This window comes from Drosophila yakuba, chromosome 2L, assembly GCF_016746365.2.
Source record: "Drosophila yakuba strain Tai18E2 chromosome 2L, Prin_Dyak_Tai18E2_2.1, whole genome shotgun sequence".
Lineage (NCBI taxonomy): Eukaryota > Metazoa > Arthropoda > Insecta > Diptera > Drosophilidae > Drosophila > Drosophila yakuba.
This window is the reverse complement of record NC_052527.2, coordinates 22,674,745-22,698,545: the sequence shown is the minus strand read 5'-3', so window position 1 is coordinate 22,698,545 and position 23,801 is coordinate 22,674,745. Positions and strand designations below refer to the sequence as shown.

General features: G+C 38.3%; 1 protein-coding gene across 7 annotated transcripts in view; it reads right to left on the bottom strand.

Annotated features, from left to right (window-relative positions):
• Positions 1–23,801, bottom strand: part of LOC6539180 (transcription-associated protein 1) — a 175,759-nt gene that overhangs the window by 121,080 nt on the left and 30,878 nt on the right. For all 7 annotated transcript variants that reach the window (XR_006245116.1, XR_005560210.1, XR_005560209.1 and 4 more), the window contains exons 5-6: positions 11,749–11,839; positions 1,009–1,147 (exon numbers count right to left, since the gene is read on the bottom strand). Coding sequence is in view for 4 of the 7 variants with exons in the window: in XM_039371065.1 (XP_039226999.1) it covers positions 1,009–1,147; positions 11,749–11,839 (230 nt within the window). In the remaining 3 variants the exon portion in view is untranslated. The remainder of the gene's footprint in view (positions 1–1,008; positions 1,148–11,748; positions 11,840–23,801) is intronic.

Sequence of the window (23,801 nt, the reverse complement as noted above, 5' to 3'; positions counted from 1 at the left end):
TCGGCTTATAAAAAGTCCGGCTAAAAAAAAATATAATTTTTCGACTGCCCAAACTAACGCCAGACTTTCTTTCCAGTCTGTAAGTATCGTTTTTCTACATCTTATAAATACTCAGGATAGTTGTATACTTATACATGAGTGCATTGTTCATTTTTTATCAACACATGGTTAATTTTTTACGGTTTGACCTGGCTGGCCTTTACTCCTCCGGCATTCTAGCCTTCTTTGCTGATACTAGGCTCTCTACGGGCGCGAGTGGCGCAGTCGACGCGGACGTGCGGCTCGACAGTAGGAACAGAAAAGAATCATAGTGAGTTCAGTCAGTGATTATCGAGGCGGACATACAAGGACGTCCAAAGCAGTGCAGTCTCCGTTCTGCAGGGATCGCAGGGAACGCAGGGATCAACGGGACAGGAGGAGATTGCGGAGTCAGTGGTTGGTGCCCTGTGACAGGAGTCATAACAGGTCCTGACAGACGAGCGCTTTCGAGAGTTGCAACGGTGGTTCTTGGAGAAACTTTGGTTCGATCTAACGGACGACACAGCTTGCGGCCCGCCAGCATAACATCCCAGATCTCATTTAAACCGGCACGCGTTCCGCTGTCGAGGACGAAGGAAAACGAAGAAGCGTCGCCGCGCAGCAGACGGCAAGGACTGCAGTAGTCCATTGCTTGGTCCATTGGTTAGCTTATTAATCTGGAACCCTGTCTTCCCTTTGGTCGGGCATCCACACACATAATAAATTTGGTGGGACGAACAAACCAACTATCTGAGCAAGCCGTTAAAATTTAAAAAGTCATCTTTTCCATTTTCTCGACCCTGCTTCTTCAAGATATAAACGATGATTTTATCAAAGCAAATACAAGATCTAAAATTTTTTTATTCGGAATAAGTAAATTTCAGATATTGCATTTTTTTAGTTCAATGTATAATAACTTTTAGTTAATAAAGTTTATATAAATACTATCCAATCTTGTTTTGATTATACAACTTTAAATTTAAAACTTACTTTGACGTAAATCTGTAGCAAATATATGTCGAGCAGCAATTAAAAGTTCTTTTCGGAGATGAGCGGCTTCCTTGGGACAATTTCTCATCAGATTGAGCATTCCGCTTGTTACAGATAAAGAACTAGCTATTACCACTTCCTATAATAAGACCAAAATAGGAAGATATAAATAATTAAATTAAACTACCGTAATAAAAAACGCTGGGGGTCACAGTCTACTTAGATACGAAACACAAAGCATGAATGGAAGTTAGTCGAAGCCTATATACCCTTGTAGTACAAGATTATTTACTTAAATTATTTTCAATTAAGTTTTCAAATTTTTTATGAGATATAGTCCACAAGTTTTAATAAAATTACAATAGAAATTTCATATTTTCAAAAAACGTGTATTCCAACTTAGAACACTTTTAATTTATTTTTATACCCATTACTCGTTGAGTAAAAGGGTATACTAGATTCGTTGAAAAGTATGTAACAGGCAGAAGGAAGCGTTTCCGACCATATAAAGTATGTATATTCTTGATCAGGATCAATAGCCGAGTCGATCTGGCCATGTCCGCCTGTCCGTCCGTCTGTCCGTCTGTCTGTCCGTATGAACGTCGAGATCTCAGGAATTACAAAAGCTAGAAAGTTGAGATTAAGCATACAGACTTCCAAGACATAGAAGCAGCGCAAGTTTGTCGATTGATGTTGCCACGCCCACTCTAACGCCCACAAACCGCCCAAAACTGCCACGCCCACACTTTTGAAAAATGTTTTGATATTTTTTCATTTTTGTTTTAGTCTTGTAAATTTCTATCGATTTGTCAAGAAAACTTTTTGCCACGCCCACTCTAACGCCCAGGAATTAACCAGGAATTAACAGCCATTAAAACCACACAAAAAGTAGACCATAAAACTGCTCAACGTATTTATTTTGAACGACACGGCTTCCAATTGCGAGACTCCTATGCCAAAACACTCAGAAACGGCACAACACAGATGAAAACAAACACTCAAGCACCTAATATCGACACAAATACACACACAATCCAATCGCAAAATTCGTACATCACACCCACATCAACAGCGCATACCACTTCATCGAAGACAACAACAACTGGACCAGCCAAAACAACTCCTCTGTCAAACCAACCGCTTCAACACCACCACCATCACTGCTACGACAAACCAGAAGACATGGATACTTACCACCCCACTGACCACCCCACATCTACGCCATACTCATCACAACACACAGAGAACCTAAAAATAAAAATTTTCTCAAAAGATAAGTCTAATAACCTATCTACTAACCTCAAAGCATCCAAAATAAAGGCCAAAACTCTAAACAAAAAGAAACACACTAACAACAGCGATAGCGAATCCATATAGAATCTTAAGCCCTATACAGAACTTAAACTAAACCGTCAACACCACCCTTAAACTAAGTTATAAACTTTTATCTCCTCCCAAATGTCCCTTACTGTAATCCAATGGAACTTAAAAGGATATGTAAACAACTACAGCCAACTCCTTATTCTCATTAAGAAATACTCCTCACACATAATTTCCCTCCAAGAAACCCACATACAACACATTAATATCATTCCAACTCCAATAAACTATAAGCTATTAACCAATATAGCCACCAATAGATTTGGGGGCGTAGCACTACTAGTTCATAAGTCAATCCAATACACTATCCTCAATATCACAAGCGATCCAGAAGCAATAGCCATAAACATACAATCTAAAATAAAACTAAACATATTTTCCACATACATCTCCCCTACCAAAAACATTTCTGACCAGACACTCCTAAACACATTTAACATTCAGCAAATACCATCTCTAATTACGGGAGATTTCAATGGTCGGCACCCGTCTTGTGGCTACCCAACAACAAATACACGAGGGAAAATAACTCAAAGATTCATCGACAATACACACCTTATTCTACTAAACGACAAATCTCCCACACACTTTTCAACACACAATACTTACTCACATATCGACCTCACACTCTGCTCTCCAATCCTAGCCCCTCACGCAAACTGGAAAATTCTAAACGATCTCCATGGCAGCGACCATTCTCCTATCATCACGACCCTATTCCCAACGACTAATACACAAAAATTCAACAGACCCTTTTTTAAACTGAAAGAAGCCAACTGGGACCAGTACAGCGCACATACACAACAAATAAACGAGAAATACCCTACCTCCCAAAACGTAAACAAAGAAGCCGCCCAAATCAATAGAATTATTTTATATAGCGCAAACCTCTCAATCCCACAAACCTCACCAAACGCACATCCCTACAGGGTTCCATGGTGGAACAAGCACCTCGACCAACTGCGAAAGCAAAAACAACTTGCTTGGAAAAAATTAAACCGTACAATCACCCTAGAAAACATTATTGACTAGAGACGTAAAAACGCAAAATTTAGGCACGAATTAAAAAAAAGAAAAAAAGAAGCTTCCAGCTCTTTTACCTCAACCATCAATCCCACTACCCTCCTTATCCAAAATATGGACCAATATAAGACGTTTCTGCGGACTTAACCCAATAAAACAAATTCATGCCATATCCAGCCCAGAAAACAACGAAACGACACTAGCTAGCAACGAAATTGCTAACATATTCGCACAACACTTTTCTGAACTCTCCGGCGACTGGAACTTTTCAGAGGAGTTCCGAAACAATAAATACAGAAACAACCTACACAACTATACCCCCTCTCCAATAGCACAAACCATTGAAAAAAACATATCTCGAACTCATCTCAGCGCTACAAACATTAAAAGGATCAGCTCCAGGACTCAATAGAATTTCATATCAAATGATAAAAAATAGCTCCCCCACAACAAAACACAGAATAACAATACTATTTAATGAAATATTTAATAGCCACCTACCTCAAGCCTACAAAACAAGCCTAACACCGACAAAACTAAAACTACGTCTTACCGACCCATTTCTCTCAACTGCTGTATAGGAAAACCACTAGATAAAATTATAGCTAAAAGACTCTGGTGGTTGGTGACACATAGCAACCTCCTTAACGAAAACCAATTTGGATTTAAAAAAGGCAAATCGACTTCGGACTGTCTACTCTATGTAGACTATCTCATAACGAAGTCAAAAATGCACACCTCCCTCGTCACTCTTGACTTTTCAAGAGCTTTCGATCGAGTAGGTGTGCACTCCATAATCCACCAGCTGCAGGAATGGAAAACAGGCCCAAAAATTATAAACTACATAAAAAACTTTATGATTAACAGAAAAATAATTGTCCGTGTCGGTCCGCATACAACAAGCCCACTACCCCTATCCAATGGAATCCCCCAAGGTTCACCCATATCCGTAATACTCTTTCTCATAGCTTTTAATAAATTATCTAATATCATATCCCTATACAAAGAAATAAAATTTAACGCATACCCCGACGACTTCTTCCTTATAATAAATTTAAAAAAAACACAAACATCAGCCTAGACAACCTCTTAAATGATATAGGGAATTGGGGCTCCTACTCAGGGGCATCGCTATCCCTATCAAAATGCCAACACCTCCACATAAGTAAAAAACATCACTGTAGTTGCAAGGTAAGCTGCAACAACATCCAAATTCCTACCGTTACTTCCCTAAAAATTCTAGGTATAACTATAAACAACAAATATAAATGGAACACACACATATATTCACTCTTACCCAAACTCTACAATAAGCTAAACATAATAAAATGTCTATCCAGTCTCAAATTCAATTGCAACACGTATACACTACTTAATGTAGCAAAAGCAACGGTCATCGCCAAATTAGAATATGGCCTGTTTCTATACGGCCACGCTCCCAAAAGCATTCTAAACAAATTAAAAACACCATTTAACTCCGCAATCCGCCTAGCCCTCGGAGCCTATCGGTCTACCCCAATAAATAATTTACTCTACGAGTCAAATGTTCCCTCTTTAGAAATGAAACGAGACCTTCAAATAGCCAAGCTACCCCAAAACCTAATCTTTTCGAAAAAACACGCCAATTCACAAATTTGTTAAGCACAAAAAATCTAAAAAGAAAACACTATCAATAATAGACCACACAATCAAACTCAGCCTAGAACTTAACCTACCCTACAAACCAATAAAACTCCATAAATACAAGCCATCATGGGACCTCCCCAACCTAATAGACACATCACTCAGAGGCCACAAGAAACAAGAAACATCCCCAGAATCATACAGAAAATTATTCAAACACACAAAAAATAAACTAAAGCCACATAGTTTCATATTCACCGACGGTTCAAAAATTAACTGCATTATATCATTCGCCATAACAACTGACACAAACATCTTGAAACAGGGCATACTGCCTCCATACTCATCCGTCCTCACCTCCGAAACAATTTCCATACTAGAAGCAATAGAACTAATTAAAACCCGAAGAGGTAAATTTGTTATCTGTTCCGACTCCCTATCAGCAATAGACTCAATCAAAAACCCCAATAACAACAGCTTTTACCCAAACCGAATCAGATCCCTAATAACACAACATGCCCCTAAAATTAAAATAATGTGGATTCCTGGCCATTCAGGAATAATAGGAAATGAACTTGCCGATCAAGCTGCAAAATCAGCAAGCAATATGCCACTAATTGTCACCCCAAACATAAACAACACAGATATAAAAAGACATCTTAAAGCTGAACTTGCGACAAAACAAAAAGAAAATATTATAAACTGCAATTAATGGTACCAATCACTTAACATAAATAACACACACACCTGCGATTACCTTAAACAAACTCGCCAAAATTGGACCAGACTCGACCAAATAAAAATAATACGACTTCGACTAGGACACACAAACATAACCCACCAACACTACCTAAATCCAAATCCTATAACAGTTTGCCCTTTTTGCCAAGGAGATCTTTTAATATTACCTTAGCATGGATTAACAGTGGTCAAAGTAAGATCAAATTTATAAGAAGAAGAACGGATGACATTCGGAAATTAAAAAATACTGAATGGAATCATGTTAAGTCAGAGGATAATCCAGCAGATTTAGCATCCAGGGGAATGGATTCTAACCAGTTGATCAACTGTGATCTTTGGTGGAAAGGTCCGAAATGGCTAGCCGACCCAAAAGAACTTTGGCCTCGGCAGCAGTCTGTAGCAGAACCTGTCTTAATAAATACGGTATTAAATGACGAAATAGATGATCCGATTTACGAATTAATAGAAAGGTATTCCAGTATAGAAAAACTTATACGTATAATAGCATACATAAATAGATTCGTGCAGATGAAAACAAAAAATAAAGCCTATTCATCAATTATTTCAGTAAAGGAGATAAAAATAGCGGAAACAGTTGTTATTAAGAAACAACAAGAATACCAGTTTAGGCAAGAGATAAAGTGCCTTAAAATCAAAACGGAAATCAAGACAAATAATAAAATATTGTCATTGAATCCATTTTTGGACAAGGATGGGGTTCTAAGAGTTGGAGGAAGATTGCAAAACTCCAATGCAGAATTTAATGTTAAACATCCAATCATTTTAGAAAAATGCCACCTAACAAGCTTATTAATAAAAAATGCTCATACGGAAACATTGCATGGAGGGATAAACCTTATGCGAAACTATATCCAAAGAAAGTATTGGATTTTCGTGTTGAAAAATTCGTTGAAAAAGTATTTAAGAGAATGTGTAAAGTGTGCAAGGTATAAACAAAATACAGCTCAGCAAATAATGGGTAACTTGCCAAAATATAGAGTGACGATGACATTCCCGTTTCTTAATACTGGAATAGATTACGCAGGTCCTTATTATGTTAAATGTTCAAAAAATCGTGGCCAAAAAACATTTAAAGGATACGTTGCCTTATTCGATTGCATGGCCACCAAAGCCATACACTTAGAAATGGTAAGCGATCTAACTTCTGACGCATTTTTAGCAGCACTCATAAGATTTATTGCTAGACGGGGATAATGTTCCAATATCTATTCAGACAGCGGAACAAATTTTGTAAAGGCTGCAAGAAAATTAGATCAAGAGTTATTTAATGTAATACAAGAAAATATAACGATTGCAGCGCAGCTTGAAAAGGACAGGATTGATTGGCATTTTATTCCCCCGGCAGGACCTCACTTCGGAGGTATTTGGGAAGCTGGGGTTAAGTCAATGAAATACCATTTAAAGCGTATAATCGGCGACACTATTTTGACTTACGAAGAAATGTCAACTCTTTTATGTCAAATAGAAGCATGCTTAAATTCAAGGCCATTATACACTATAGTTAGTGAGATAGACCAACAAGAGGTTTTAACACCAGGTCATTTTTTAATTGGAAGACCGCCTTTAGAAATAGTCGAACCTATGGATGATGAAAAAATCGGAAATTTGGATAGGTGGAGACTTATCTAAAAAATGAGGAAAGATTTCTGGGTTAAGTGAAAAAGTGAATATTTGCATACGCTCCAGCAAAGGAATAAATAGAAAAAGGAAATTCCTAATATAGAAGAAGGGCAAATAGTTTTATTAAAGGATGAGAATTGTCATCCTGCAAGATGGCCTTTAGGAAAGGTGGAAAAAGTCCATAAAGGGAATGATGATAAGGTCCGGGTGGCTAAAGTAAAGATGCAGGAAGGATATATCCCATTACAAAAATTTGTCCCTTGGAAGGAATAAAGTCTGTTGACAAAAATGAGGCTGACTAGGAGCCAAAAAGTCGAACTAGAGCGACATCGGGAATGTCCAAGATCGGAATCATCATGGCAATGTTGTTGTTTGTGTTAAGCTGTCAAGTTTCTAGCGCATTACCTAAAGATATTGCACCAAGATATTCAATAGACAAAATAAATAAAACCTCAGCAATATATCTAGACCCGCTAGGAGATGTTGAGATTGTGAGTACTTCTTGGAATTTGGTTATCTATTATAAAATGGATCCATATTTTAAAATGATAACAAAGGGTAATGCCCTTATACGAAGTATGAGGAAAGTTTGCGAAAGACTTCATAGCTTTGAAGAGCAATGTAGTCTAGTTTTAGATAATATGCAAAGTCAGTTATCGGAACTTGAAGAAAACAATAAATTGTTTATGATGCAGTCTAGATCTAGAAGCAAGCCTTTCGAATTTATGGGTTCCTTGTATCATATTTTATTTGGTATAATGGATGAAGATGATAGAGAGCAATTAGAAGAAAATATGAAGAATTTGTTAGATAACCAGAACAACCTTGATAAACTAATTCAAAAACAAACGTCTGTGGTTGATTCAACTTCTAATCTATTAAAGAGAACAACAGAAGATGTTAACTCAAATTTTAAACGTATGCAAATAAGAATTGAGAACATGACAGAAGTTCTTAAGGAAAAATATTATGTTTATAAGGAATCAATAAAATTCTTTATGGTTACGAAACAGCTATACTCATTAATTGAAGAAGGCGAAAAAATTCAAACAGGTATTATAAGCCTATTGATTGATATTAATCACGGTAGGCTAAATACAAATATTCTCAGGCCAAATCAGCTTAAAAAAGAAATTGCCAAAATTCAACAGAGTCTTTCGGAGAATCTAGTAATTCCAGGAAAACAGTCAGGTACGGAACTTAAGGAGGTGTATACACTGTTAACAGCCAGGGGTTTATTCATCGACGATAAATTGATTATTAGTGCAAAAGTGCATCTGTTTAGCAGGCATCCATCCAAATTGTTCAGGCTTATTCCGGTGCCGACTCTAAAAGTTACTGGGTAGAGTTAGAAAAGAAAAGTAGTTGGATGTTTAAGGTTCCTGTGAATTCAATGCAATGTACTGGCTCTCAAATCGAATTGTTTGCTTTGCCTCAGATTAATGTTTTAAGCATTGCGCCATATTGTACGGCAAGAACCGACGATAAAATTCTAGTTGCCAATTATTATCATCACCTTATATAGGAGAAGTTAGTGAAGTAATGAAATTAAATTTATGAAAGAGAATCATCAAAAATTGAAAGATTTCGATTTCCATCATATTTCCGGACATGCTGGATTATTTATTGCTTTAATAATAATGGTAGTATTAATAATATATTTCATACGGAAATGTGCTGTTCAACAAAAAATGCAAGCAATAACCTGTGCAGGTCCGTTGCCAGTACTATAAAGATTACTATTGATAATATATATTGATAAAAAATAAAATTATACATATATAAAAAAAAAAAAATATGCAGTCCACTATATTGTTGTTCAAGAATAAATGTACTTCTACATAGAAAAAGCGAAATGTTTAAAATAAGTTAATTGAGTACAAATTGTTGAATTAAAAATAATAAAAACCATAATTGTAATTCAATAAAATTAAAAGCCATGAAAACTAGGGCCATTGAAATCTTAGTTGTAAAATAAATGAACGTGTATCAAATAAATACAGTCCACTACTGTTATAAATGCAACTAATATACAAATGTACATCTCAGCTTTGCTGGACCTTTGGCAGAATGTTCACACATGAACACGAATATATTTAAAGACTTACAGTTTTGGTCTCCGTTCATATCTTATGTAAATGAATCGAGAGCGATAATTTATATTTAGGATTTTGGTATTTAAGGCGACATGGGTGCAGTGCTCTAAAACATGTAATCTACTACTTGAGATCGTTCCCCGCCTCCTAAAATAGTCCCTTAGTGGGAGACCACAGATAAGGTTCTCGCCGCTCAAGATAGGCAGATGTGGCGGAGCGTGAGACCTCGATAAGGCGAGGACTATTTACTTAGGCCTCTGCTTAGGCCATTTACTTTAAGATCCGATTCTCATGACACCTATTTAAACCGAAGATATTTCCAAATAAAATCAGTTTCTTACAAAAATTCAACGAGTAAAGTCTTCTCATTTGGGATTTTACAATGTGGGAATCTTCTTCTTAGAATGGCGTTGGTTTGATACATAGAATAAGTGTTACCACAACCCGATACGGATACCAAAACATATGTATATACACAAGTTGCCATATGCGGGGCAAAATGCTCTTAAGGTGGACCTAGAGACGCTGTATTTGCGCACTTTTTTTCTCTGATGACAAAGCTATCTTCACTACCATCATTAGTAATAGGTTTTCAATTACCCCGATGGAAGAGTGTTTGTCTAATTGTCAAACGAATGAATAATAACACAAGAAACATTAAAATATAAGAAACTAACTTGGTGAAAAAAGAAAAAAGCGAAGCGCGAACAAATAAACAGCTCCGAAAACTGAATGGGCATGTCAATAACAGCTTCTTACTACGGTTTGCCCATCAACACTAATAAACAGATCTATGAACTAGTAGCATACAGGTGCATTCTCAACGAAGACATCCAAAGGTCTAAACATTGTTGGATATTATGCCCTATGCGAAGTCGTCGTAGAATTCACTGCTATCCACCAAAACACACGATTTCTCGACGGGACTGGGTTAGCATTTTCAAACACCATCGAATTTGCCGGGTCAACGTCAGGATTTATATCAATAGGCATTGAAGGAAGCACCTTAACACTACCGCGTTGTCCGCAGCTACCTTCATCTAAGTGCGGAGACTTGTCCTGTCCCGAAGATCCTGCTCACGGTTGTACCTCCTTGACTTATATACTTACATAGAAGAACATCTTGTATAGTTAACCCAGGAATTCACCATGGTCCTCAATCAACCTCACTTAGCTGCAAAGTGCGTCGCGTTACACATTTTATGTAGGAGTTCTTTCCTGCAGGAGTCTCGGTCTGACTACATCTCTCTGCAAACCCTATTTTTAGCATATCTGACAAGAGACATGCTATTCCTGTTTTGATTTTTGGCAAATCAATAGAAATTTACAAGACTAAAACAAAAATGAAAAAATATCAATACATTTTTCAAAAGTGTGGGCGTGGCAGCTTTGGGCGGTTTCTGGGCTTTAGAGTGGGCGTGGCAAAAAGTGGTTTGGCTAATCGAAAAAATTTACAAGACCAATACAAAAATATCAAAACATTTTTCAAAAGTGTGGGCGTAGCAGTTTTGGGCGATTTGTGGGCGTGGCAACATGAATCGACAAACTTGCGCTGCGTCTATGTCTCTGGAGTGTGTATGCTTTATTTCAACTTTGTAGTTCCTGAGATCTCGGCGTTCATACGGACGGACATGGCCAGATTGATCCTGATCAAGAATATATATACATTATATGGTAGGAAAAGCTTCCTTCTGCCTGTTACATACTTTTCAACAAATCTAGTATACCCTTTTACTCTACGAGTAACAGGTATAAAAATGTTAGATGGCGGACGCTGTACATACCTTTTGCACTAATATACATATGTCGGGTTTCGTAACCGCCAGCAGTTACAAATTAAACTTATGTTTTTCTTCATTGCCAACATTGGAAGCACAATTTATTTCTACGGCACCTCAGCTGTGCGATTATCTTTTCTTATCTAAGCTCGTCTCTATGTTGTACCGTCGTCCTAGCACCTTTGGTTAGCAATCTGCCGTTCGATCTGCATTTAAGATGCCCATATCAATAGCTTTTGTAACTTATGCAAATGCGCATTGATGCAACATCTCGTTCGAAAAAACAAATAAACCATAGTAGTTCGAAATCGCTACACACTTACTCGTCTTTCATTTTTCGAAAAATAGCTAATAAAGAAGCTTATTAGATCAACAATATAAAAGTTTACTTTTTTATATTTAAAATTAAAATTCATTTATCATTCTGTTTAACAATATCAAAAATAATATTATATTACCTGAAATATTCGAACAATGTACGCCAAAAATGACAGGGTTTTTATTTGTGCACCCATAAATTCTACATAAATTTCTTTCTGTGGAGAATTTCTGAAAAGAAAATTAGCAAAAGCCAATTAAAGTAAAGGCGAAAAAGATTTGTATCTTATTTTTATCATTAATATATCTAGCTTAAATATTTTACCTTATGTGCATAATTGCTTATATCATGGCAAGTACTCGGTAATTGGCGCTAGCTGTATTATCGATACAGCCAGCTTAAATAGGCATCAATGAAGTCGGATAACTTATCCGACATAACTTTAAAAATCGAGACTTTTAAAACGGTCTATCCTGCTATCCAATGCCAATAGCTAAACGATTAACTGTAGAAATAACTAGAGAGAACGCTATAGTCGAGTTCCCCGACTATCTGATACCCGTTACTCAGCTGGTGGAAGTGCGAAGGAGAGACTTAAACACTAGCTGTTTTTGGCAGACGGACGGACATGGCCAGATCGACTCGGCTATTGATCCTGATCAAGAACATATATATACTTTATATGGTCTGAAACGCTTCCTTCTGCCTTTTACATACTTTTCAGCGAATACATACTTTACATACTTTCCTCATAGAGTAAAATGATATAATTAATCGAAGAGGAGCACCTGTCCGCAGCGGGGACTTGGGGGACACATACAAGGCCACGATCGACACCGGGGCAATAACAAGCTTTGTAAGCGAAGACCTGGAGGACAGCCAGCAACATTAAGTATAACCAAGCACATGCCTTTGATGATAAACCGATTGAGCAGAGATATTACCTCAAGAATCCGAAAATTCAAGGGGAGATTAATGCATAGGTAGACGAACTTCTGGAAGTGTGACTTATAGAGCCGTTATAGAGCACCTTTAGAAGAATCTAGTCGGCGGTTCACGGCTTTCACGGTCCCAAGGGCGAGTGATGCCGTTTGGATTACACTCCGCGTCGGCCACATTTCAACGGGCACCGGATCAGATGATTGGACCGGAAATGTCTCCACATGCCTTTGGGTACCAAGATGACAATATCGTGATTGATCGCAGCCTAGACGAACACAAAAGAAACCTCAAGGAAGTGTTCCGCCGCTTTAAGAATGCAAACCTAAGGACCTTTTTCCCCAACTTCGGAAAATGGTCATCCTGCAAACGGACGCCAGCGACTACGGGATTGGCGCGATCCTCACGCAGGATACAGAAGATGGCGAGAAAGTTATTTCGTACTCCAGCCTGACACTAAACGGAGCTGAGAAAATTTACTTAACAGGGAAGTAGTGCTTGGCAATTGTGTAGGCCATTCGGAAATTAAAGCCATATCTGGAGGGCTACCATTTTAGGGTAGTGACGGATTACATGGCACTGAAGTGAGTGAACAAGATAGAAAGCCCTTTGAGAAGAATTGTCAGATGGGCGTTGGAGCTACAGCAATATGACATTGTAGTCGAGTACAGAAAGGGTCAATTAAACGTGGTGGCAGCCGGCAATTTGGGAAGTCGCAACACAATAGCGCGACTGGCAGCCCGGTACTACTGGCCAGAAATGCAGAGAGACGCAAGGGCGTTAGGCAGCGGGAAAAATGTTGATGCAAATCCCGAAAGAGCCCTGGGCAGTCATGGCGTAAATGTTGCAGAAAAACATTAGGGAACGCATAGTCGCGAAATTGGTGACAACGGCGTGCAGTTTACGAGCAGGGCTTTCAAAATTTTTCTCAACGACATGAGAATTAAGCAGCAGTTTGCGGCACCATACACCCCGCAGGAGAACCTGGCGGAGAGGCCAAGCCGCACAGTGGGGACAATGATAGCACAGTTCGCCGGACTGAACCAGAGGAATTTGGATAAAAGATGACCCGAATTCCTGGCTAATTCACGGTTTGTGGGCGTGGCAAAAAGTTTTTTGGCAAATCGAGAAAAATTTACAAGAAAATTAAAAAAATAAACAATAGAGAACGCTATAGTCAAGTTCCCCGTTACTCAGCTAGTGGAAGTGCGAGGAGAAATTTCCACACTGACAGTTTTTGGCGGGCTTGTGGGAGTGACAACATGAATCGGCAAACTTGCGCTGCGTCTGTCTCTGGAGTCTGTATGTTTAATCTCAACTTTCTATCTTTTGTAGTTCCTGAGATCTCAGCGTTCATACGGACGGACAGACGGACGGACAGGCGGACGGACAGGCGAACGGACAGGCGGACGGACAGACGGACATGTCCAGTCGTCTCGGCTATTGATCCTGATCAAGAATATATATACTTTATATGGTCGGAATCGCTTCCTTCTGCCTGTTACATACTTTTCAACGAATCTAGTATACCCTTTTACATTACGAGTAACGGGTATAAATATTTGTAAATGAAATCCATGTGATTTTTAGTAATCCCAATCCTTTAAAAATCATGTCTTCATTAGCTTGTAAGTTTTAAAGTTTTGAGTGAAGCTACTTTGGGTCTTGTGAAAAAAATGAATAAAAAGAATTTCGCGTGTTGATACAATATTGCTATTTGAGGGGAAAAAATACAGTTGATTCTAAAAATTGGCTTGATACTGAGTTTTCGGACACTGCCCTAGGAAAACAACCATCAAAAAGGAGGTTGTTATTGACGAAAATATCAAAAAAATCCACAAAATGAATTATCGTAAACTGAAATTAAATAAATACTCTTAAGATATTAACTGAACATGTACTTTATATGATTCATGAATTTTTTGGTATGGAAAGCTCTGTTCAAAGTGGGTGCCGCCCGAGCTTACTTTTGGCCAAAAACAACGACGAGCTGATGATTCAGAGCAGTGCACTATCGGCTGAATTGTACATCTTTGAAAGAGATTACGGGAAGAATGACCAGATGGGCATACTTTACATGATATATAGCTTGTAAAAAAAATATAGAAATATTTGTAAGCTTAGGATTATGGAATGCCAATGCTCTTTCCAATAATGTTTGTAAATAAAATAAATTCACTTTTAATAAAAAATTACTATGCTCACGAAGGAGCAGGGCTCCTTGTCAAGCAAGCCCTTAACCTAAAAATCTTAAACAATTGATATTAAATGTATTCACTTGAGTGTATCAATAACAGCCAAGAAACCAAGAATCTTCATAAAAAAGCTTTATTTTATTAAAATTTGTGAAGGTCTGGGAACAAAATTTATTGTTGGATGGCAAACACACATAATGGGGTTCACGATTGACTAATCCGAAGGGATCCGGATTGTTTACGAAACAACAAAATAAGAACTGATCAACTGGTTAGGCTCCATATTGGCCAACAGGTAGTCAAAAGATAACAGTTGACTGAGCTCGTGGCATTCCCTGGAATCCCATAATGACACATGCGAATAACGGGAAACGTTGATGTTACCTAAGACAATTTTTCAATATTAGGGACCATATGTGGGAAAAACCGCATAAAATACCACTGTTAGCCTTGTTAAAAACAGGAGAGGAGGTAGACTACGCTGTAGAGAATTTAACAAATACAATATATTGGCTGTGCTGCACAAATACGAATAGCGCTCCCAAATATTAACACCCAAAACAACTGTACCTCTTGAAATAAATTCGACAAAAATTGAAATTAAAAGGAATCTACGAAACCTCACTGCTCGCAATAAACTCACCACCCTGATGCTTTTGAGCTTAGACAACTGCTATCAAACTTACGTAATGAATCTTCAGCAGTATACCTTAGACATTTAGATCCCAATTCATCCAATTCCTAAGTCGTTGCGACTGCGTCGTTTTGCTTTTAATTTTGAAAATGCTTTTGGCGGTGAATCCCTTCTCCTGTAGCGTATCAGTTACCTCTTCGGGCGTTACACCAGGGTTAATTAACTTCATCCCTTGCTGATTTTAAGTTTGTAGGCAATGTAGCGTATCTAGTTTTCGGAATGAACTTTGTAACCTTTCTGTAGCTGTCTTCCGTTTTCGTTAGGAGTTTAATTTAACGAAAATTCCCTCTTTCGAGGGGAATTATATGAAAGATACCCTTTCTGATAATGCCAATCAGTGTATTTACCAGACCGTTTGTGCTCTTCATAGGTTTTTTAGTGGTCTTTTCTGCTTCGCATATGACTATTATCTCGCGTGAAAGGACAGTGAAGTAGGGGAGAAGAGACCTAATTTGATTTTTCTGGTTTCGCTTGTTACGCTATAGCTTGCTATTCTGTTGGCCACCGAGCTAACTGTGCAAAGAAATGGATGGTTGGGAAGGAAATTTTATTAGGGATTGGTAAAGTTAATTGATAGTTATGGCGGGTGTGCATGTTGTGTTGTATTTTGATTGTGATGTGTTTGTTGCTGTAGTTGTATTTATTGTTTAATGTTAGTGTCGACACAATAAAGCTCTACGGCACCTCAGCTGTGCGATTATCTTTCGTTATCTAAGCTCTGCTCTCTTGCGCGCTCTCTATTTGGTATTTGGTTCGCGCTTGCACCTTTGGCTTAGCGTTCTGCTTTCGCTTTACAATTAAGTAGTTATTTCGACTCATAAAAAATAGCTGATATTAAAACTATTAGGATTTTTGTGTTATTGGTTTCTATTTTATTCCTTTACTAGTAAAGTAAAAGGGTATACTAGATTCGTTAAAAAGTATGTAAAAGATAGAGGGAAGCGTTTCCGACCATATACATATATATTCTTAATCAGGATCAATGGCCGAGTCGAACTGGTCATGTCCGTCCGTCCGCCCGCCTGTCTGATATGCCTTAGGCATATACGTTCTAGAGACAGAGGCTGCGCAAGTTCATTTGTTCTTTTTCCATTTTTTTTAGTGTTGTAAATTTCTATCGATTTGCAAGACATTTTTTTGCCACACCCACCCTAACGCCACAAAACGCCAAAAACTGTTCTTGGCACTTCCACTAGCTGAATATCGGGTATCTGTCCGTATAACTACAAAAGCTATAAAGTTGAGATTAAACATACAGACTCCAGAGCAAGTATGTCGTTTCATGTTGCCACGCCCGCTCTAACGACCACAAACAGCCAAAAACTGGCACGCCCACACTTCTAAAAAATAATTTGATATTTTTTCATTTTTGTGTTGGTCTTGTATATTTGTATCGATTAGCCAAAAAACTTTTTGCCACGCCCACAAGCCGCAAAAAACTGTCAGTGTTGAAGACTCTCCTTTGCACTTCCACTAGCTGAGTAACGGGTATCAGAGTGTCGGCTATAGCGTTCTCTCTTATTTAGGTTTGCATTTGTATTTACAACATATGTAAAGAATTTGGTATTTATCTATTGAAAGGGAGTACCTTTAGCTATGATTTCCTGTTTGTCATAAAATGTAAAACGTATTTAATAATAAAAATAATAATAATAATAAAAAATGGGACCCCCCATTTTTTCAAAGGCTTTGTAAAAGTTCAATGATATTATAAAGAGATTTTGCAGGTAATTAGTATTTTTGACATTCAAGTGCTTCAGCGGGACCACGTTCCATGTCTCCTTGTCATCTATAATTCGTATACTGGGGAAGATAGACATTTCAGACGCTGTCGAAATTACTTTTTGAGGAGTAATTATTGTTGTATCCCCTAATATTGCTGTGCATCTTGCAAGTAGTTGTATAATGCAGTCTTATAACCTGATGCTGTTCGTTGCATATTATATTAGCTGTTGCATTCCGAAACAGTCTAAATAGCCAACGGTTGGATCCACTTATCTCTTTGATGAACGAATTGCCTTGGAATTCCATCATTTCGCATGAGTGTGCCTTGCTTGGTTTCAATGGAGATATTTCGCAAGAGTGATCATCCGCGTTTTTCCATGCCCAATTACTTTCGCAAAGCCATGTTGTCGAATCCTCTTGTTGGTATTGGTTAATTTTTATTTCAGACATTAGTTGATATGCGTTTATGTCTGTATTGAACGCAAAATATTTAGAATTCAATTTCGGAAAAAGCTTTGTTCCGTTTGTCCACAGTGGTATTGGGATTACTTCAAAGAGATCCGTTTCCTGATTGTTGTATATCAGCATTTTTGCTTTAATGAATAGGACATTATCCTTCAACATAGCTTGTGCCTTCATCAGTTTATAGATCAGTGGTAATTGTATAACTGAATTTCCACCCGGTAGCATTTGTTTTCGTCCTAATTTTTGCTTAACTTTTTCGAGCTCCTCCAGCATTTTGTTAGGCGCAATTAGTGTAGGATGAATTCTTCCTTCACTAATGTCCGTTACCATTGAGATCGCTGTTGCTTGTAGGCTTTCTGCCCCTTCAATCCAGTTTCGCACTTGATTTGATAACATAAGGAATTTAATTGACTCCTTATATACCATAAAGTGCTCCTTCATGGTTTCTGCAAAAATATTGACTTGTTGGGTCAGTTTTCCCAAATTCCGGTTTGCTTCTATCGTAGTTGTTCCTACTAATTCTTCCGTGGCATTGATGACCGAGGTCTGATTGTCAACATATTCCATTAGATGTTCTTCGTTTTTTATGATCGTTTGCATATTTTCCTGTATTCTATTTGCATTTCCGATATCAAAGAACAGTATAAACCTTTTCTTTCGGTTGGTACAGTGCCGTAGTATTTTGTCTTTTTCTTTTATGTTGTCAATTTTTGTCCGTATTGTCGTGCCGAAGAAATCGCAGTAGTCCTTGAAGTCTCCCATTTTTTTGCAAACCAGGCGGGATTTTTCCAGGAAGTCCTCTGATTGTTTTATGACATCAAAATAGGCTTGCATGTCATAATAAAACAGTAATTGCCAACTGGATGTAGCGACTTCAATTTTACCAATTTTGTTTACCATAACTGCAGCTTTTGCGTCGATGTCGTAAATTTTTCCAAGTTCTTTGGGAATTTCTTCCGAATTTTTTGTCGCAGTTGTAGCTTGCAACATCAATAAACAGCATAGCACAGTAGCTATGCTTCCAGTGCCATTCCTTTTGCCTTTTGGAACTCGCTGCTTCTTGTCCTTGCGTAGCTGCATTGACTCCGTTATAGATGGCGTTGCAGCTCCAGCTGGTTTTGCTTTGCTAACAGGAAGTTGACAGATCTTGTTTATCGATTTTTTTACTTCCCCATCGCTTGTTTTAACCGTGACTACCCGGACTTTATCATCTTGTCCTTTAGTCGTACTAATGATTCTTCCCATTGGCCATCGTGCAGGGTGGGTGTTTTCATGTTTTATAAGAACCAGCTGTCCCTCCTTCAGATTTGGCTTTACCTGGCGCCATTTGGTTTGCTGTTGCAATGACACCAGATACTCCTCTTTCCATTTCTTCCAAAAATCACCGCTGATGCTTTGAATAAGCTTCCATCTATCCAAAGAGCTGATTGTCTTACTTTCTTCAAAATGGTCAGGAGCTCCAATTAGAGGTCTTCCCACCAGAAAATGACCCGGCGTTAATATGTCCTCACCATTGTTTTCGCTCCTTACAGTGACTAATGGCGCGAGTTTAGCACTGCTTCGATTTGACATAGCAGCGATGCAAATTCTTTATATGTAAAGCTGTTTTCACCAATAACTCGTTTAAGGTGATGCTTCACTGATTTTACACCGGCTTCCCATAAACCTCCCATGTGGGGGCTTCCCGGGGGAATAAAGTGCCACTTGATGCCTTCTTTTTCTAGTGTAGGTGCTAACTCATTATTGTTTTTAATGGCAGTTACAAATTCTTTGTTCAATACTTTTGAAGCTCCTACGAAGTTTGTTCCATTATCTGAGTATATGTTCTCACTCTTGCCTCGTCTTGCAAAGAACCGTCGAAGAGCCTCCAGGAATTTGTCTGACGAAAGGTCGCTAACAGCTTCCAGATGTATCGCTTTTGTTGCCATACAAACAAGTACACAAATGTATCCTTTATACGTTTTTTCCCTTTGAGCAGCGAATCTGGAACGGTCCGGCGTAGTCGATTCCAGTATTTTGAAACGAGCAATCAGCCGTTACTCGATAAACTGGTAAATTTCCCATCAGTTGACTGGGCATCTCTTGCTTGTATCGTATGCATACAATACATTCCCTTAAATATCCAGAACTTCCTCTAATTATAAGTTCTCATAATGTTAATTCCGCCCTGCAGAGTTTCTTTTTGAGCATCCTTTACAATTAACCAAGTCAAATGTGACTTATCCAGTATAATTGGATGTTTTACATTATACGGAATCACTGCGTTTTGTAGTCCACCAACTCGAAGTATGCCATCACTATCCAAAAACGATTTAGCGCCTATAACTTACTCTTTGGTTTTAATGGTCTTTTGTTTTTGAGTAGTCTGACTTTAATTCCTCCACCGTAAGATGTGACGGCTGTTGCGATTTTCCTCTCAGCCATTACTCTAAGAAGTTTGTCGATCGATGAATACTTCGATAAAAGATGGTTTTGCAGATATTCGGATTTTATCAATGTGGATACCACAACAATTTCCGATTCCTTTTGAGTGGGCCAGTGTTGTGCATCTATAGATAGCCAATTCAGCCCTCTCTATCAAATTTCACAGATTTTAAGAGCTTGCGGTGATATCCCTGTTGAAGCCACGTCTACTGGATTTTGTTCTGATTTAACGTAATTCCATTTGACATTGGGAATTAGTTTATTGATATCTTCCACTCTAGTTCTGACGAACTTATCTTTGCTGCGCTTGTTCTGTATCCAAGCAATAGTAATTGCGAATCACTCCATGCATGCGTTGTAATCTTGTTGCTCCATATAGCCTGCACTTTCGCTAATAACTTTGCTAATAAAAGCGCAACACATAATTCCAACTATGGAATTGTTTTCCTGTTTTTTATAGGATTTACTTTGCTTTTTGCTGCTAGGAAAGTAACTCTGTCGCCTACTTTTGTATACACAGCCGCTGCATATGCTTTCTCTGATGCATCGCAGAATCCATGTAGCTCCATAATACCTTTGGAGGATCCAGTCCAGCGTGAAATGCTAATTTCTTCTAAATATGATAGACCTTTAGCATATTCCATCCACCAGTTAGCTAAGTTGGACTCCAATTCAACGTCCCAAGTCATCGGTAACTTCCACAGTTCCTGAATGAAACATTTACCTTGAATCGTTACAGGTGCCAACCATCCTAGTGGGTCGAAAATTCTGGACAACTGTGATAACACTAACCGCTTTGTTATGCGTGTTAGCATTGGGTTTTCTGCCGAAAACGTAAATGTATCCTTCTTCGGATCCCATTGAAGTCCTAAGGTTTTGATCGATTCATTCTCCTCAATGCAGATTTTCTCCGTAGCACCGTCGTCCTAAATGTCGGCTAAAATACGTTTGTCATTTGCAACCCATTTTCGCAAATGCATGCCGGCCTTCTCCATTACTTGTCTCAATTTCCTTTGAAGTTCATAGCACTCGTTGACTGTGTCTCCACCAGTTATGAGGTCATCCATATAAAAGTCGTCTCTAATTGTTTCTGCTAAGACGCTATCCTCTTGGCAAAAGCGATCTGCCAACTCTCGTAGACATCGGAATGCTAAGAAAGGTGCTGCCGAGGTGCCATAAGTTACGGTTGTTAACTTAAACTCACTGATCGGCAATTTTGAATCATCTCTCCATAGGATATATTGGTATTTTCGGTCTTTCTCAGCAACCTTTATTTGGCGATACATTTTTTCAATGTCAGCTACCATAACATATTGCCACTGGTGCCATTTAATTAGAATATCGAATACATCCTTTTGAATCTTAGGACCAGCTATAATAACGTCATTTAGGCTTAGTCCATTTGTCGTCTTTGCGGATGCGTCAAAAACTACTCGTAGCTTCGTAGTCAAGCTTTCAGGCCTGATGATTGCTTGATGGGGTAAATAGTATTTATCTTGACCCGTTGTCTTTACAAATTCCATATGTCCCATCTTAAGGTATTCTTTGAAACTTCTTTTCCATTTGCATAAGCCTTGCCATTGCCTGTTTGCGAGAGTCTCCCAGCTCTCTCTCTCTCCCATACAACTGCAAGGCTTCTGGCGAAAATTTCCGCAGCAGAATTTCAACTAAAATTACGTCGGCAGAGCTTCCTATTTTTCGTTTTTGCTTTATGATGAATATGCTCTCGGTCGCAGTATCCGAAAACTACCCTAAATTTTTCTCATCATGGGGCAACAAACACTCCAGTTCCATTAATTTGTTGAAGTGTTGGGAGAATATTTTTCTGCTATTCCTCATAGCGTTTGCAGAAAAGCTCCCACGCGGCTGCATAGCTAGCCGCTGATCCCGTTATCAAATAGCTAACCACCATTTGAGCTTCTCCTTTTGCACAGGCTCCTAAATATCCCAGCTTCCTTGTGTTGCTGAGATCCTTCCTGCTGTCTATTAGTTCAGAGAAAAGCTCGTAAAATGTTGGCCATTCCTTCGCAATTCCATTGAACGTTGGAAGGTCCACTTTTGGGAGTTCTGGCCCGTCGTAGTTGGAACTTTTGAACTATTCCAACTTCCTCTGAAGTACCATCTCTAGTGCGGCAACATCAGATTGCAGAATGTCTGCCTCATCTTGATCAATGGCAGTTCTCTCATACTTGTTTTCAAGCAGTTTCAGTGTGTCCGTCACGTTGGACCAATGACTTTTCATCATTGCCAGCTGATTGACTAGTTCAATCTCACTTGAACTATCCAGGGTTTCGTATATTAGGCTTATCTGTTGCCTCACCCTGTCCGCACTCGACTCACAGCTGATTGATTAGCCAAGGAAAAGCAAGAACACAATGTTTCACCTTATAGTCCTAGTACTTTAAGGCGTGGTCTTTTATTCTGTGTTTCTTACCACTGGTGGGGGAAACAACAGAATCACTCGAATAAACCTATCATTAAAATTTTCCTTATTTTTTATCTTTAGCTAATATTTTCTTGTTTAGATAATTGTAATTACAAATTAAATTTTTTCTAAGTAATCTTATGATATAAGGGAGACGGTTGCTTACTTTTTACAATTTCAATGGTTATTAATATTGTTAATTTTTGGAAAATAATTTAATATACAAACACTATCACAAAATCAGCTTTTTTTTGTTTAGATTAGAAGTATCCGAAATTAATGTTGGCCAAAAATGTGATCAAATATTCCATAGTGCTAAGGTGTTGCTTTTTGTGTTGGCTCTGCGGGAACCCCAGAAAGGATGGCAAGGGTATATCCCCTCGAGGATTGTGGTATTGTAGCCATTCATTACATATTCAAAGAAAAGGTCAATATAACATGGCCGTTTTATTTTTCAAAATCTTTTTTATTTCAGTTACATGTTAATGTGCAAGTTCTTTTATTATAATACTTTCTGGGGAGACTTACGGGAACGTTGATGCTAAGAGCGATTTTTTCATTAGAAATTAAAAATGAAGAAACGATTGCAAGATCGGTAACTGGGTGGGGTCATGTATTAGGGGGGGATTTTGGTTGTACGGCATTAATGGTGGTAAAAACACACAGAAAACTATAGAACAAATAATTTGAAAACAACCGTTCTTAAAAAATTTAATTTACTTAAAAATTTTAAGTTTTAATTTACTCGAATTTCACATTTTCAAGGCAAAACAATGGATACTCATGGAAAACAAAGGTTTATCTTTTCTCATTTATGTATATTGGTTGATCATGTTATGCGACCAATTTTAAAATAATATATAATATAATAATAATAATATACAATAATTTGGCTAGGGAATCCGAAGCAAGCATGGAGCGCACCGCCTTCGCGGCCACGTATGCAAGGGCTGTGGAAGAAAAGACATACACCTATGGGCAGCGAAAAAACCAAAACCGTTCGCACGAAGGTCAGGGAAAAAATAGCAGGACAGAGGATGGGCAAGGAAGAAACCCCCATTATTATAAAAAACAAAATAAGTTCCCACAAAATAATGCGGCCCATAACAATAACGATGGTCCTAACGAGTCACCAGAACCCATGGAGTTATTCTCCACTATGACACAGCGCAGGCAAGCCGCCGCCTTCGGAAGCGGTCAGTCTGCCAATGCTAAGGGAGATAATATTCGAGGGCAGAAAAGACATGGATCTACACGAGTGACGGATCAAAGACGTCAAAGAGTGCAGAATACCATGCAACACGTCGACGACGAAAGTGGCAGTG